We start from the raw sequence: 17920 nt of genomic DNA on the forward strand, positions 1-17920 counted from the left end.
ATATACCATCTTAAATGCTGTGCAACTAATTGCAACTTTGTAAGAGGTTTGTTAAGCACATAGAGCTGTTGTGAGCTTGAATTCCCAATCATTGTGTTGAGCTTCAATAGTTTTTGCTAATATGGAAATGAGGACTTTGTTGTGGTGAGATGTCGGATTACATCATTTATAAAGTGTTTCCCTTGGTCACTCACCAACTCAAAAGGACAACCAAAGTAAGTGGTTCGCTAATAAGCACATAGAGCTGTTGTGAGCTTGAATTCCCAATCATTGCATTGAGCTTCACTAGTTTTTGCTAATATGGTAATGAGGACTTTGTTGTTTCTCTCAACTTGACCATTTGCTTACAGGTAGTATGGAGTACACTTACAGTGTGAGATCAAGAACTTTGTGGTAAGATGTTGGATTACATCATTTATAAAGTGTTTCCCTTGGTCACTCACCAACTCAAAAGGACAACCAAAGTGGGTAACAATATTCTCATAAAGAAACTTAGCTGTAGCCACAACATCCGCTTTTCTTGAAGCTCTTGCTTCAACTCATTTCCTAACTTAATCCATAGCTATTAAAATGTACCTTGCTTGGGTGCTACGTGCAGCCAGACTGATGGCCCCCACAAAATCAATGCCCTATTTCACAAAGGGTTCTAGAACTTTAACAGGGTGGAAGAGCATCATGTACTTCTTTTGTGATTTAGCACATCATTGGCACTCTCACATCCTCTGACAAATAGTGCACAATCTTCAAAGAGCATGGGCTACCAATACCCCGATTGGAGTATTTTTCTTATAGTAATATTTGTTGAAAAGTGTCCACCAACTACCCCTTGGTGTGCTTATTCGATGTATAAGTATTTATCCTCCCTGGGGCAGCATCTCAATATGTCATGCTTACCTCTTCTATAAAGAGTTCCACCAATCACTTGGTAAAGTTCTGCTTCTTTAAGCAACTTCTTTGCTACATCTTTCCTTACCTTCTTTACCTCTATAAAACGATTAGATATAAAGTAACGATTTTCTCACTCCACTCTGGTATAGCCTCAACTTTAAAGAATCTAGCATCAGGTAGATCATCATCTATTCTAATTGGTGCTTCACCACCATTAGGTACATGAGATAGATGATCAGCCATGACATGTTTCTTGCCAAGCCGTACCACCACTGTGAAACCAAATTTGAGAAGAATCAACAACCACCTAGTGATTCTCCCTGTGGAGTGAGGTTGATTGACAAGGTATAGTAAGGCTTGATGATCAACATAGAAAATAAATTTATTAGCTATAAGGTAATGGCAGAATTTCTTCACGGCATATACCATTCCTAAACCTTCACGCTCTGTGGTGGTATAATTCATCTCAGACTCACATAATTGTCGACTGGCAAAACTTATGGGGTAGTCCAGTTTGTGTTCAGCTGGCTGGTGATACATCCAATTGCAAAGTTAGAAGCATCAATATGCACATGGAAGATAACATCCCAATTTGGCACTCGTAGTATGGGAGCAATAGCCAAAGCTTGCTCAAAATGTGTCATAGGCTTGTTGGCATTCTTCTATCCACTCAAATATAATGTGAAGCTTGTATAAGGGACATGCAATCTCGGCATGGAAGAGGATGAATTGCATGTAGTAGGCCTACATGTCCCATAAACCTTTGGATTGAGTGTCCCTCATAAGTTCGTTAGTGGGGTAATTCTAAGATAATTTTGATTTTACTCTCATTTACGGCAATCCCATTTTTGGACACTATATGTCCTAAGATGACTCCATGTTTAACCCAAAATCGACATTTGAATGGGTTTAGAGATAGGCGATAAAGTCTATATCGTTCAAATACCTTTCATAAGTAGTATAAATGCTCTTTCTATGACAAATGAATGCACAAATAATCTAAGAAAGATTCAAGAATCGTCCTTAGAAAATGTTTAAAGATAGTGTTGTGCATTTATTAAGCCAAGTGACATAACTCTATAAGCATAAACTCTCCGTGTTCTATAACAAAAGCAATTTTGGCTTGATCCTCCAAAGCAATGGAAATTTGGTTATATCCTAAATACTCATCCAAAAAGTTGTATGCTTCCTTGCCAGCTACTTGTTCGAGTACGTGTTCTGAATATGGCAAAGGTAATGATCTCATCTTGTTATTGCGTTAATCTTTTTGAGATCAACACATACTCGTAATTTTCCATTCTTTTTAGGCACAAGCACAATGGGTGACACCCAGTTCGAATGTGCAATTTTATAGATGAACCCACATACGATGAGCTTGTCTATCTTTTCTTTAGCAATGTTAGCATACTTTGGATTCATTGGATAAGGTCTCTAATGGACAGGTTTAGCGTTTAGCACAACCTCACTAGGTACTCCCTTCATATCATGGTAAGTCCATGCAAAGAAATCCTTATATTCCTTGAGGAGATCAATAAGTTTAGCTTCCTGATTCGGAGTGAGGTCTTTTGCTATGAAGACTAGCTTAGGATCTTCCCCAGGTTCAACCAAGTCTACTTCTTTTACTGCAGCTGGGGACCATCATAAATTCCTTCTGCCTCACTTGGTTTTCGTGTGGCATTATAAAGCACTTGCAGTTCCCAATTTTAAAAGATTTATAGTGTTGTGGGCAGGGTGCAAGTTAGGTGTTGGCTCCTGATTTTCTTTAGTTGCCTTAGCTGCAGCTTCCGATCCCCCCTCTTTCTGGTCCAACTCTTTGTTCTTCTTTGGCCTCGCAGAACGATCAAGTTTTGGTTTATTCGCAACATCGATTTTGGCTATCAACTTAGTAGGAGGAGAGTTGCAATACATAACTTTTTGTAATTCCTCTCCCAAGTTATCAATAAACTTGTGATGTGCATCGAATGCACCAACATATTGCAGCCATTGGGCGGTAGTTGTCCTCTCCTGCATCCTTCTATGATGATTGTCTGCATACCATTTATGTCTCTGCCATTTTCAGACATGCTCTTTGGTGTTTTGAAGAACTTCATCCCTTTCTTCAGATTGGGACTCATCAATATCAGACTTAGAGCTACTCCTTGCAATTTCTTTTGATGTTGTCAGCTTTGTTTTGCCTGTGGTGGTAACTAAGGAGTTTGTATCGCCTTCGGTCTTTGTTTCAGACTCCTTGTCACCACCATTGGTGCTTGTGTCCGAGTCATCCCATGTGGACTCAAGTTCACTATAACCATTTCCCTCGACATCAAAAGGTAGAGCATGAATCATTCGTAATGGCACAACCTTGGGGACATCCTCACCATTAGGTGTAACCCATGTAGATTCTTTGGTTCCCCAACTATCTATTGTAGCCATCATATGTATCCAGTTTAGATCATCTTCATGCTCAATAGCTTATTTATCAACATCCTTGTAGGCTAGAGATCCTTGGGGAGCTCCTCACCATTAGGTGTAACCCATGTAGATCCTCTGGTTTCCCAACTATCTATTGTAGCCATCATATGTATCCAATTTTCAGGCTCAATAGCTTGTTTGTCAGCATCTTTGTAGGCTAGATCCTTCTCTATATCAGTCTCCTCTGCAAGTATAGCCGTATTATAATGGGGTTTAATAAGTGGTGGTGTCTGAACGATTTTCAAAAAGTCATCCACTATCCATAGGGAGTACGCGGCCAGTCACAAGATCAACCCTGATGATGGAATCATCAAATTGAAGGTAGACATGGTTCTTAGACCAGCCATGTACCATCTTTGCCTCTCTCATGAATGGGCATCCTAAGATCATTTCATATGATTTGGGTTGTTTGGAAAAGTCCATAACAATGAAGGTATGTTTAACCCGATGTTTAAGAACTTTGATCTTTAGATCTCATAACATCCCGATATGTTTGGCAACAGTTCCGTCTCAACCATCTAGACAATGATATCCGATACTTCAAGATGCGGCTTGGCCATCTTCTCCCACCATTTCTTAGTGATTATGATCAATCCCCCACCACCATCTAGGACTCCCATTACTGCAACAGGCAGTAATGCATTAGACTCATCACCTTCAAAGTATTGTCCCAATTTATTAAGTGAAATTTTAACCATGGATTTGGTATTTTCTTCTTCCATTGGGACTATTGATTTGGGTACAACTTCAGGTGTCTCCATTGTATCGTGGTACGTGCCTTATGCATGTGAGCAAATGGTGGTAATCCTACATTGAGTTCTCCATTAAGGAGAGCTCTTATCACTTCAAAAAATTCAGGATCTCCACTCAATCAGGTGGTTATCGTTGTACTTATTTGTGAGGCCATAAAGTCTAACAAATTGGAAATGTTTAGTGGTGCATTCATGACCTCCCTTCCATAAATAGGTGTCGGTGAGACTAGAAAATCCATCTCCGAGATGGGCCCATGGTTTCCATATGTTAGTTGTCCCTTGAAACAATCAGGGATCAAACTATGAGAGGTGGAGGCCTCAGCCTCTTCCATGATAACACTTGGCACATCTAGAGGTTTGTGAATCTTAGTAGTAGAAGTTAAGGTACTAGGATGTATAGTATCTGAGACTCACTTGCTTGGGCTTTGGTTCAAGCTCCTCGTGTTTTTGTAACTAAATTACTAAATTCTTAGACTTGCTCAATCTCCTTCTAAGGGTCAAGATAAGAGCCAAGTTTTGTCATGTGAGACTCACTTTCTTGGCTTTGGTTCAAGCTCCTCTTGTGTTTTTGTAACTAAATTACTAAATTCTTAGACTTGCTCAATCTCCTTCTAAGGGTCAAGATAAGAGCCAAGTTTTGTCATGTGTGATCTAATTTCTGGAATTACAGGTTCCCATGGGCTCTCCTTCCTTGTGCTCTTGGTTTTGGAGGGTATTTCCCTACCAAGTTCAGAATCGGTCCTTGTGTCCAAGGAGTTTGAGTCCTCATCTAGGTCCTTAATAAAGACTGGCTTTTGAGGCTTTCCTAGATTTTGTTGGGACAGTCCTTAATCCAAGATCTATGCCAAAACAGTTACAAGTGGCCAGTGGCATGTTTGAGGAAAAATCTTGGTTAAGTTGAGGGAACTTTAAAGAGCATTCCAAAACTCAATGGGGACCTTGACAGTGTTAAACATTGAAGAGGCATTCTCCTTCTTGTTGCATTAATGTCCCAACCCCTTCCCATCGCAGCAAGTTGGTAAATTGGCTTAACTCCCCCTCTTCCATCCACTATGTAATAGTCGGGATGAAGCTCCGTGGGATCCTCAAAGAGGTGGGGTGGTTTCGACATTCACCTCATATTCTTGGTAATCAATAGGCTCTTTGAAGCTTACTTGATTAAGAGGTGTCACCCTAGGTGGAGGTGGTTGCAGTCCCAATACTAGTGGAGGTAATGGCACATTGGGTGCATGGTGCATACCACTTTGCTAGGAGTGGTTACATGGACCATTGCTTGATTTGTTTATAAGACTGAGGGCTAGTTGTGGTGCCGACAATGCTAGCTATGGTGTCGTTGTGTTGGCAATAGCCTGTAAGCGTGTTCGTCAATCTTGGGCTTCATGACCATAGCACCCACAACAGCTACAATGAGCTTTTAAAATTGGACATTTGCTAGTAGTATATCCTTGACGGCAAATGGAACACCAATATAGCTCTCTCCTTGGGTACATGTGTGCGTTGTCCGAAGCTTTGGTAGCCTTCATTTCGTCTTGGAGGGCTCCCACCAACAAATACATGAGAGGTGCACACACCGACATTGAAGGCACCGCATTGTCTCCCCAATGGACATCTGCCAAAGATAGGAGATGCCACCGACTCCACTGTCTTGCAGTAACCGTTAAAATGATTCCTCATCTTATCGTTGGGATCATCCTTTCCATCTAGTCCTATTCAATGAGTCTTGTTCATTGAGTCTTGTAGTCACTGTGTTATTCGGTTCTGTCATCCAACTCACTGTGCCCATTGCTAGCTATGTGTGATATAGTGAAGGGCATGTAACAATTTCTTGGGAGTAATGCAACTATTGTTTGCAATATTCTTGTCATTCTACGATGTTGGGTATGCACGATACATTGAAGGACATGCAACAATTTCTCATGACTAATGCAAGTAATGTTTACAATATTCTTATCATTGTGATGTGCTTATATTCTAGTCTCAGTTTTAACCTATTTTAAAGGTACTTTGTGTTGAGTGTTGAGGACTCCGGACATATGATCAAAAGAACCACTACTTTAGTGTGCCGGGCAACCAACCAACAATTGTTTAGGCTTCTCCAACCATCAATGTTTTCTATCGTGTTGCTCTCTACATTGTGCACCATGGGTGTTTGACCCTGCTACTACTATACCCTGGAACACCCTGGTCCTTGGGTGCATTCTACTTGGGGCTCTCTTGGTTAGCTTGGTGGTAAGCTTGGCTAGGTCGGTTGTGGGGCATGACCTTCTAGGCCTACACGATCTCCTCTACACCCATAACACATTGTGCACCGTGGGTGTTTGGCCCTGCTACTACTATACCCTGGAACACCCTGGTCCTTGGGTGCATTCTACTTGGGGCTCTCTTGGTTAGCTTGGTGGTAAGCTTGGCTAGGTCGGTTGTGGGGCATGACCTTCTAGGCCTACACGATCTCCTCTACACCCATAACACAAATTTGAATTTTGCATTTTGTTGGGTGGGGGGCATAGGAAATTTTTTTCATCTCCCTCTAAATGAATTGACAACCTCCCCCTCTCTCAAGCCAGACTAAGGACCCGCACTCTCTCTCGAAAGCCAAATAAACCATTGTATTCACAGTTTGAGTCAAAAAACAACACGTCGAGCTAATTGTAGAGAACCAAAACAGCCAAATTCTCAACCAAATCAACAGAGCACAATGCCACTTCTTGTAAAATTAAAGGGACTAGTTAACATATATATATATGTGTGTGTGTGTGTGTGTGTATATGTGTGTGTGTGTGTGTGTGTGTGTGTGTGTGTGTGTGTATATATATGTATGTATGTATGTATATACATATATATATAAGGAATCTCACTCCTCTTTACTCACACTCATTAACACAAGCATAAGGGGAACATGCACCAAGAATGAAGCACTCTCTCATGTCAACTCTCTCTCACACCATATACACAAGAGAGCAAGGAGATAAGACTAAAGTCAATTAGCACAAAGGGGGATTGTTTCTTGCATTATGAGAATTTGTTATTTATACAACTAGCCCTTATTCACATTGGGGCACCCAAAACTTAAAAAAAGATGAACTAAATTTTACAAGATACATAGGCTTGGATGTGCCTAGCCATTCAAATAATTATAACATTTATAGTGTTGTTTCATGATACTTATTATTCTACCTCTCATATGTAATGGAGAGATGCTAAGTCAATCTCAAAATGGGGTTAACATCCTCCTACTTGATGGAGATTCTATCCTTGGAATTTATTGCCATAGGGCATGCTACCCTAGATATTCCTTGTAGCGATTTGTTCTGGTCTGGAGGACGTAAAGATGTGCATGGTTGCATGTAAGATTTACCTAGTCATGTACTCCTCTCTCTTGTGCACCACAATTTATTTCATGGCCACCAATATTAATCCTACATCCACCTTATTACACGAGGTGGTACTTACACTAAATTTCTAACCATCATATCTCCAGCTTATGACCTCCGATTACCAAACCATCTAGCCCATTGTAGTGTCAGTATAGGGCCCATTAAACCAGAAAAGGTGAGACCAGCAACAAACAGCGTGTATTCCATTGGCCCTCGAAACACGACCCCATCCACTACCAATTTTTCCTCACAGTACTCTGAAAATATCCTTATGTCACAACTAATGATATTCCGACATTTCTTAAGTTATAAATTATTAAGAGGACCATCTGTTGTGGCAAACGAAATCCAGAATATACTACGATAAACCATGATAAGTTTAGAACTGTACCATGAGGACAAAGGAAGACTCAACCATGACAAAAGCTAGCTAAATCAATCATCTCAGTTATTAGCAATATTTTGCCCGCAGTGCAGACAAGTACATTAGAGGCAGTCCAATTGATTCACTCAAAATATCTTAAGACCACCATTGCATGACAGCAGGGTGTGAGTTTGAACCCTGACACTAAAAGATAATACGCAACTCACAACAAAAAAGATCACCATTGCATGCTGTAGAAGACGTAATATATGATTCACAAAGAAAGGCCACCATTGCATGCTGTAGACACTCGTACAAACAGTCATACTCACCATTACCCTCCTTTCAAAATTTCCCTTCAGAAAAAGTCGACTCAAAAATTTAATTCTACTCAAATAATAGGTATTCTGTCTATAGTTTAAATCAAGATCCCCATAACACATCCTTTAATAATGGAATGAAGCATTTCACAGGCTTCTTATAAGTTCAAAATTTTGCATGATATGAGACTGAAAACCACATTGAGTTTCATGACCAGTTCATGCTCCTAGTCAAAGTTCTTACAAGACGAACCATTTAACAGCTACATATGGGACAGCAAACCAAGGGAAAGATACGAAAAATCTATTGGTAGATAGAAGGTCCATTGCCATTACCCAACCAGTACACTAACATGTAGGCATTCCTACAGGCCTCACAATCACCAAACGCTTCACCACACAGGTGCAAATGAGCCAAGCTGCACCTCCATCATGTCGGCATAACATCCACAATGCCAGAAAACATCTGCTCAATCCTCTCACATTGATGGATAGGAATGCTACCTTTCACTGATTCTCAGACAGATGTGCCGCCACGCTGCTTTTGTAAGCTCTTGCAGGAGCAATTAGTCATCCAAGTAGTAATAAGACCCCGCATTCTTTTGATCCCTATCCTTTGTAGAGTCCAGCTTATTGATTCGAGGTCTGTAGTTTGTGGGATCACGTCTGAATGTGATGTCCAGATGCTGAAAGAAAGCAGACACAAAAGAGTGGTCAGAGTGGTCAATGAGAGAAAAAATGCCACATGTGCACCCTCCCATATGCGCGCGTGCACAGAACAAGATAGAGTATCTCTCACTCCTTCTCTGTCTGTTTAAAGAGCATAGTGGATAGATAATATGATCACAACACTTCAACGACAGGTTACTAAAAGGTCTTTGCCTCCCCAAGGTAAGTTGCAAGAAAGAACTTTATTGCTGTTTCATAAACCCACAATATGGTTGAGTCATCTACCATGCAGTTTACAGCACACCACATGCACAGGCAACCCATGACCAGAAGAACCAACTGTACATAAGTCACAAACAATGCCTATCACAATCAGCAAGCTTCTCATTATGATGCAGACAAAGCACATCCATAGCAGGTAAGGAAAGGCCTAAGAGAGTACCGAAAGAAACAAGTTCATTCCAGTCAGAAGACTTTGTGGAGTGTTAGCCACACAGTCAATCGATGGTTTTCCCTCGTAAACAATAACCCTGTCAGCCAGATAAGTTGCCATGATAAAATCATGCTCGACAACAAATGCAGTCTTCTTTGCATGCAAGATAAAGCGCTTGATCACTTTCGCAGCCACGATACGCTGCTCTGAATCAAGATAAGCACTGGGTTCATCTATCAGATATATGTCTGCAGGCTGTTAAAACAAGGCCACCAAAAAGGAGTTGGTAATCTAACCCAAAAAACAAGCAACAAAAAGCAGTATAAATTTGACAAAACGACTCTTCACAGAGGGTCACCTTGCCAAGGCAAAGGCATAGAGCAACTCTTTGCAACTCCCCACCCGACAAATTTATAACTTCCTGATCCATGAGTGCCTCAATTTGCAGTGGCTTCATGACATCCGTGTTGAATTGTGGGTGCATGTATGAGTCCCGGATTTTTGAATGCAAGAGATGCCGAACAGTGCTCTGGAATTTCGGGCTGATTTTCTGGGGCTTGTAAGACACATTAAACTCTGGGATTTCAACCTCACTCTCATCCACAGTATCTGGTTTAAGTAACCCAGCCTGCAGCACCATGAGTTAGAAACATCTATCTAAACAGGTGTAGTGAGCCAAAGGTAATGTCACTAATTTTAACAAAAATGCACAGATATAGTGATACACGGGATGTAAAGTAGCACACCAGCATACGAATGAATGTTGTCTTGCCAGTCCCATTTTCCCCCAACATGACGATAATCTGAGAATCTGTGAACTCTCCCTCCTTCACAGTCAGCTTGAAGTTCCCTTGCGTCTTGGACATCGTCGGGTACTTGTAACGAGCATAGGTCCTGATCTCTTCAGCACTCTCTTGCGGAGTCTCTGCAACCTGTAGTAAGGGGAAGGGGAAGGAGTGGAGAGAAGAGAATGAGAAGGGGGGAAAAGTAAGACACACATGTCCCTAAATCTTTACCTTACATTTATTGCACGAAAAAAGTGAGCCACAGTCCACTCTTTGCTTAATACCTTAAAAGTAAGGGATTCCTCTCGAAAACGCAGATTCTCTGTAGGAACAAACCCAGCTAAGAAGATATTAATGCCTTCTCTGACTGAAAAGGGAAGCGTGACCACTCCGTAAGCACCAGGCTTTCCATACAGACAGCAGATAAAATCAGACAAATAATCCAGCACGCTCAGGTCGTGCTCCACAACTATCACGTAACTGCAAACATCAGAAAACAGATGTTTATTTGGTGGTGGTCTCCCAGATTTTGGAAGATAAATTAAAACCATTTTCTATATTACCACCAAAGAACCGTAAAATGTAAAAGAGTAAGCCTGCAGTGATTAGCACAAGGCTAGGCCATTTATGATTCTTAATCACCAAAATAAGCAAGAAAAAGTGGGTTTCCCGAGGGTGAAGCCCAAGGAGAAGGGTGCAAGGAAGCCCAAGACTTGGAGTAGAGCAAGTCTAGATGCCCATGGGACAGGCATCTTAGAGGGCCGGGATAAGGCCCGAGGACCAAAGGGAAAAGGCTTCCAGCTCTATAGAAGGAAGACGGGGTCCGAACCAACTTAAGTGCCCCACTTGTTATTGCAACTTGGAGCCTTGTAGTCGCTTCAAATATCGCACGTCACCATAGAGAACAAGTAAGAGATGTGACCCTAAGCAGATAGCACTGGCCTTCAGAAGATGTATAGATGAGCTGTAGCGAATAACTTACAGCATCATGCTAATAGACTAGTCATATACAAGGAATAGCTTCCACCTATGTCAAGCCTCGGGTCTTTTATGCCAATATATTCCTCAAATTTGTAGCATTTGGTGCTTGCATTGCAATTTATATTAAAGGAGATGGCCGGCTCTTGCACACCCCATCCATGTTGAACACATGCATTTCCAGAGCTTACGAGAAATGAAACACTAGTAAGTCTACATGAGAGAAGCCTGATCAACCTTAGTTAATTTAATATAAACCACACCTCCTCAGGCCCAACCTCAACCATTTCTCCCAAAATAGGCATTATCTTTTGTAAGCCAAGAGTGGCTCCTGAAACAAGTGCAACAATCATTCTTCATCCCATCTTTTGAACCATGCACGTGTGCATCCAAAGAAAATGCAAAGACCCAGCAACCTACACACAGAGAGACCTGAGTAGTATGGCAGCAGTAGGCGTGGAGGAGATAGTACGGACATGCAGGCGAGATAAACGGACTCCTAATACTTTCCTTACAGAGAAAGTGCATTTCATATGGCGTATGGAACACATGTAAGACATAATTTATTACTACCTTAAAACATAAAAATCGTAACATCAACTTAATATTTTTTGCTCTTCGATCAGATCATCTAAAATTTAATGATAATAAAGGATAGTACTTGAAGCAATATTGCTTGGACAAGTTGTACTATGATCAAAAAGGTGGCAAGTAATTGCCACTCATGCATGTAATAGACATAGTGAGAGACTTGTAAAACACACCCACTCATGCATGTAATAGACATAGGGAGTGGAGTGGGGGACGCTCAGAGAGATTAAAGTTAAAACAAAGATCAATTGTACACCTGTTAGGCCGGAGTAAGGATCTAACGACTTGGGCTGCTTTCAAGCGCTGCTTCACATCCAAATAGCTAGAGGGTTCGTCAAACATGTAGATCTCAGCATGTTGAATCGCAACAACTGCTATAGCAAAGCGTTGCAACTCCCCACCCGAAAGATCACCTACATCACGATCCAAGACTTGGACCAAGTCAAGATCACGACAAAGATCTTCCTTCAGACTCCTTTCATCTTTCTGTGAAAGGACCTCTCCAACATTTCCTTTTACTGCCTTAGGAATGTGATCAACATATTGAGGCTTGATGATTGCCTGCCAAGAATGACGTAAATGGTTGTGAGCATTGAAACCTAGCACATAATAAAAGCACGTTCTGGTGATCGAAACCTAGCACGTAATAAAAGCTCATTCTGGCACAGCATCAAGTACAATAGTGTACAAGTAACTTTTCTTGACACATGTAAGTACCTTGAGGTTATCTTCAAGTATGCGCGTGAAGTAGTTCTGGAGTTCTGACCCTCTAAAGTATGTCAAGATTTCTTGCCAATCTGGAGGATTCTGAAAAGCCATACTCTCATTAAGAAGCCATGCAAGCAGAACAGTTCAGAACGAGTATCCTTAAAAGCTGAACACCTGCTTTGTGTATAAAGATCATTCAAAACAAGGGTGATGGAAAGAGTGTAAACATGATCCAGAACATCCCAACGAATCCTGGCAAATTAAAAGTTTGAAGCACTGAGACAGCTTACATCGAATCTACCAAGATTTGGTTTCAGTTTCCCAGCCAACACCTTCAACGCCGTAGATTTACCAATGCCATTGGTTCCAACCAAACCTAAAACCTGACCAGGCCTTGGAACAGGCAACCTGCATGGGATCAAGCTTTTAGCAAATCCAGTGATGTAAATTGAAAAATTGTCACTTTACTTTCCCATTTACTTTGCTGAAATATGTACATATATGTGTGTGCAAGAGAGAGAGAGAGAGAGAGAGAGAGACGGAGTCGCTTTACGTCGACTTAAGGGTTACACACCCAATCGACAGAGAGACTTGAGAGACTTGAACCCAATCGACGGAGAGACTTGAACCCAGGTGGGTTCATGTCATCCCAAGGGCAATTCCACTAGCCGATCTACCACACTTGGGTGATAGAAAAGTAGTGCGAATTGTCCTCTTTTACACACCCACCCACCGCCCAACCCACCCCCCCCCCCCCCCCCCCCCCCGCGGAGACGGAGTCGCTTTACGTCGACTTAGAGGGTTATACACCCAATCGACGGAGAGACTTGAACCCAGGTGGGTTCATGTCATCCCAAGGGCAGTTCCACTAGCCACTTGGGTGATAGAAAGGTAGTGCAGAGAGAGAGAGAGAGAGAGAGAGAGAGAGAGAGAGAGAGAGGGGAGGGAAATGGCCAGCTGGTGAGAGAAGTCTGCACGACTCAAAATGATTTCATATTTTGTTTCACTCAAGTACAATGCCTTTTGTAGGCATTAAGCCTTATTTTTTGACACATGATAATCACACACACTAATAAGCTGAAGACACATGGCACTCCGCACCTAAGGGGGTGTTCACACCTACTAAGCCCCGAATCCCAACAATGGGTACTGATCTTTCCCAGACAAAAGGCCTTCAATCCATAAAATAAAACCATTACTATAGCATATACACCATGCAATCCAGAATATTGTATTACCAAGGAGTAATCAAATGTAACAGGGTGGCTCTTGAAGATTCATAGCTTTGGGGACTGTTATTGCAGCCGAAGCACCTCAAGACAAGGGAGGATCTTGTGGACATGGTCTCCCACCTTGGCTTGACCCAAGGGTATCCACCAAAGCCCAAGAAAGCACGAAGATCCTTCTTCAAAAGGCTTCATGGGAGATTTCCTCAAGCATACCACTGTTCGTGGGAGTTTGTTGGATGGATGGGACTCTTGATGAGTCTATCTCGGTAATTCAACCCTAGGTATTTGATTTTCATTTCATCGTTGTACATGAAAATATGGTGACCTGGTTGGCACCCTCACTCGTTACAAAACGTTTCGAAGGTTTCTAAACAGTGAAATGCATGTTTTTGTGACTACGACTTTGACATAGAATAAATTTTAGGAAACACTAGACAGATATGGTGAAAACACACAGATATAGCAGATAAGTTAACATTCTCAAAAGGTTGAAACTTCCCAATATAAAAAGTAGTGTAGAGTTAATTCTACATAAGATCATTTATGTATACAATAGAGCTTAGCTTTATAATTTGCAGCTTTTTGCAACACAAACTTCAAAGCATGTTTTCATGTAAGCAGTACTAGCAAGCAAAGCACTTCAGCCTTCTCAGTGCAACTCGTAGCATGATGCACCATAGTAGACCCTCACCTATGAAGCTTGAATGTATTTGCTCCATAGCGGTGTGTAGTATCCTTGTCCAAATCCTTTGGCAAATTGATGATTTGAATAGCTTCAAAAGGACATTTCTGCAAAAGAAGACCCAATAAGATTGCTTCTCAAGCACAACAAGCTCTTCAAGATGGTAGTTGTTATTTTCGCGAGTTTTTTAATGGGTTCGAACTCATGTCGGGGCTTGGAATCGGACAAGGGCCTGCCATCTCTTCATGACAGTGGTTTAAAACCGGTTTTCAAGTAAAAGTAGTAGCTTAGAATGAAACTACTGCTGATTCTGTTAAAGAAATTTGTCACTTACCTTCACACAAATACCACAACCAATGCACAATTCTTCAGATATAAAAGCAATTTTTGAGGCAGGTGAGACCTCAATACACAATTTGCCTGCAAGCAAATAAACATAGATTAGAAAGATAACATAAAGGACTCCCACTTTGACTATAAATCTTGGTATTTGCCTGCCACTATATGACAGATATCATTTGGTTTACTTAAAAGCAATCATTAGAGGTCCCTATAAATTCTAAGATTATTGCCACTATTAAACCATCCATTGACTCTTGATGTAAGACTACCAGTGCAATGCAAGTGTGAATAGAGATGGAATGAACATCGGTGGACTTCAACTCACAAGCATTCACAAGTAACCTACTCTAATCCTTGTAATATGTACAATGAAAAGAAATACAACTAAGTGTTTCCTCTATGCAAAAGGTAACCAAATGGTTGATCTCATAGATGTCAACCCTAACACTGCTGTAAGATGCAAGTGCCCGGCCCAACACTTGATGCTGCAGAACGTTTCCAGCTCTCCTGCTCTTGAGAATCACTGGTGCCCCAAAAAGCCTGGTGGCTGGCCCACACATGGGCATCCATAAGGTGCTAGCTTGACCACCCAAAATGCAGCCCAAAGCCACGCCAAACCAGCCGGCCATGTGGGTAAGGGCAGGTGTATCACACTCAAACATAAGGACTACAAAACTTGCTAAGAAGCAGACTATCTGGCAAGCTATGGAAACTGCTGCAGGTCTGCTGGCTTTGTCCACAGGTGCAAAAGTGTGCAAATAAGATTTGAATCCTTGACCTTCAGAGGGGCCCCCTTTGATGCTCACTCTGAGGTTTGACCCGCCCATACACTCTTGTGAAGACTAACCTCTAGCACAATTCTGCATGGTTTCCACCATGTTTCGTGGCATAGAATGTTCCTCTCTTGCTGATTTCCCAGACTCTCTCATGAACCCCTTGGTGCCTCAACTTGAACTGCCTGGATTCATGAGCCCTTAATCAACTCGACTTTTATGATCTTTTGCAATGTGTCCACAGTGATATTGCAAGATTCCCCACCAACCATAAACTCAGCCTGGAAACTTGGCTAGAATAACCTTTCTGGGAAAATCCAGTCCCAGAGTGAAAAGAAAGTAAATCATCTGTGTAGACTCACATGGGTACCATCTCCAGAATCATGATGGGCTCTACTACGAAGAGATACTTGTAGATATCAAAAATTTTCCAAAGAAAAGTGACCGCCCCCCCCCCAAAAAAAAAAAACAAAACAGTATGATATGATGTCAAGCAAACCTTACAAAGGAGGTTTACTTTAGCAAATAACACAATGACTCGATTAAACATTCACATGCAGAAGACACTACAACAGGTTTCAATGGCCAACATGCCCCCTTCCCTTGTATTACTAATATTAAAATGGCAATACAAAATTAACTGTCGATTGATACCTCGCTTGTGATCTCACAATTACCAAATCAGAAACTTCTCAAGGAATTCTGTCCAGTTCCATCCAACTTCTTCCACCCGTCACTGTCAAGCTACTTCCGTGCAGTTCCATCAAGCTCCTTACATTGGGTTCCATCCCTCTATTCCGGAATACTGCTCTATGCTCTCTGTTGCTGTGTTTCCTCACGAACAGGGAAGGCAAGAATGAGATATGAGAAATGGGAACTGGAACTGTCTTTTTACAAGCCTCCCCTGTTGGTCGGCTCGTGTCCACAACTTTAGCTGGAACTCTGAGCTTTTGCATGACCGGATCAAACCGTCTACTTCAAACATCAAAGGAAGAGACCCAAACGATCTGCACAAGTGAAAATTTCCACCCTAGACACCTCCTTAAAAATTTTCACCTGTGAGTTCTTCAACTCCATCAACCCTCCTCTCCTCAGCGGAGAGAGACAAGTCACTCCATACTTTCCATGCATAAGCTGCACATATCACTGACCGCATCCCTTCTAAAGGGATCACAAACAGACTGCTAAAACCTAACTCTCCTAGACTTCCCTAAATTGTCTTGGCACATGCATCTGAGGGACTGATGCATGTGACATCTAATCGCCACAATCTATCAATGTAGAACAAAAAAAAGGGTTGCCCTCCTTGATGCAACCATTTGGACCATATAAGTTCTACTCTGATCCAGCCAATATTTGAACGACATGGTAACATGAATCATTACTGTACCCAAATCTCACAAAATCTTTGGAACCAATGCATTGCCCATGGCGCATGGTGCAAAAATGAGTAGCATCTTAATCAACCAATAAACGGCAAAACAATCAAAGTAAGCACACAAACGGTTCGTATGGCATGATTGTCAGAGCAAGCAAGCAACATGCTCCTCCAGAGAACCTTGCACAATGATCCAAAACAAAGGAAAATGCAACTAGGCACCCACACCCAAACTATGAGAAAATGGCATGTGGTCACATTGAATCGATCTTGATTTGGAGCGTCCCCCCTCGCCATGTCTAGGAGCTGATAATGCCGGGATTCCTTGTAACCTGCAAAGTCTGTTTAAACAGTATAATACTCCCAAATTCTCACGCCAAAAGTGGGTGTTGCTACACAGCCATACTCAATACCCGAGAAATCACTTGATGAAGACTAACCCTAAAAATCACCTAACGCTTAAAACCTAAATTTTGTATCATTGCAGAGGCCCCAAGCCAACCTAACCCTAATTTTTTAGGATCCCAATCACAGGGAACACAAACAAGCATTAGTTCTTGAATCAGACACGTGCCTGTTTTGACGACAGGGCAGCTCTTCTTGCACTCCTGGCGGCATTTCTTGGGCTTGCAGCGGTCCGAGCTCACGATGGCGATACGAGTGAGGCGATCCGCCATTGCTTTCCTGAAAAAGCACAAGCACGGGGCTAGGGCAGGAAGGAGGGTGAAAAAATCCCTGAGAACTTGTGAAGCGCGGCAGAAGCAGCACTGCTGCTGCTACGTTAGCTCACGCTCTCGCAAAAAGAAAAAGAAAGGTAAAGAGGGGCGGTGAGAAGAAATTGTTGCGCACCTAGCGATCCTTCCACGTGGCCGACTTTGTCCGACGTGTATCCAACGATCCTTCCACGTGGCCGGATTGTCCGACGTGTATCCAGCGTGTACCATCTCGTTTTACACAACGCCGGGCGCGGCGCCAATGATGGGTCCGGACAAGTCCGTCCGAGCCTGAGGGCGTGGGCGGGGGCTGGAGGCTACGCAAATTTAGGGTTTTTGTTGGGTGTGTAAAGGCCCGTAGGCACATAAGTAATAAAGGTGGATGAGTGACTCCACGTCTATGACATCGGTCTCTCCTATGTCTACTGAACTAACCATACCACCTTAAGCATGGTAATACTAGACTACCATATGAGATTATGGTAATACT

At 42.1% G+C, this 17920-nt stretch overlaps 1 protein-coding gene across 1 annotated transcript; it reads right to left on the reverse strand.

Moving 5' to 3' along the window:
• Nucleotides 1–8202: 8202 nt before the first annotated feature.
• Nucleotides 8203–17525, reverse strand: LOC147641357 (ABC transporter E family member 2). Its single transcript, XM_086820826.1, has 11 exons — nucleotides 17292–17525; nucleotides 14559–14644; nucleotides 14234–14331; nucleotides 12604–12721; nucleotides 12323–12412; nucleotides 11862–12166; nucleotides 10321–10516; nucleotides 9998–10183; nucleotides 9610–9879; nucleotides 9261–9506; nucleotides 8203–8835 (listed from the first exon to the last, which is right to left on the reverse strand). The coding sequence occupies exons 1-11, from the start codon at nucleotides 17392–17394 to the stop codon at nucleotides 8716–8718; spliced, it is 1818 nt and encodes a 605-aa protein (XP_086676952.1). The 5' UTR covers nucleotides 17395–17525; the 3' UTR covers nucleotides 8203–8715.
• Nucleotides 17526–17920: the final 395 nt, after the last annotated feature.

The sequence above is a fragment of the Cibotium barometz genome, chromosome 2, assembly GCF_041138505.1.
Source record: "Cibotium barometz isolate CiBa-2024 chromosome 2, ASM4113850v1, whole genome shotgun sequence".
In the NCBI taxonomy this organism is placed as follows: Eukaryota; Viridiplantae; Streptophyta; class Polypodiopsida; order Cyatheales; family Cibotiaceae; genus Cibotium; species Cibotium barometz.

What these genes read in the sequence shown, in the direction of transcription:
- LOC147641357 (XM_086820826.1), bottom strand. Translation starts at nt 17,394, where the DNA reads ATGGCGGATCGCCTCACTCGTATCGCCATCGTGAGCTCGGACCGCTGC. An exon ending in CTGCCCTGTCGTCAAAACAG is followed by an intron (nt 14,645 to 17,291) that starts GCACGTGTCTGA and finishes ATTTGCTTGCAG; the next exon opens with GCAAATTGTGTATTGAGGTC. An exon ending in CAACATTCATTCGTATGCTG is followed by an intron (nt 9,880 to 9,997) that starts GTGTGCTACTTT and finishes ATGGTGCTGCAG; the next exon opens with GCTGGGTTACTTAAACCAGA.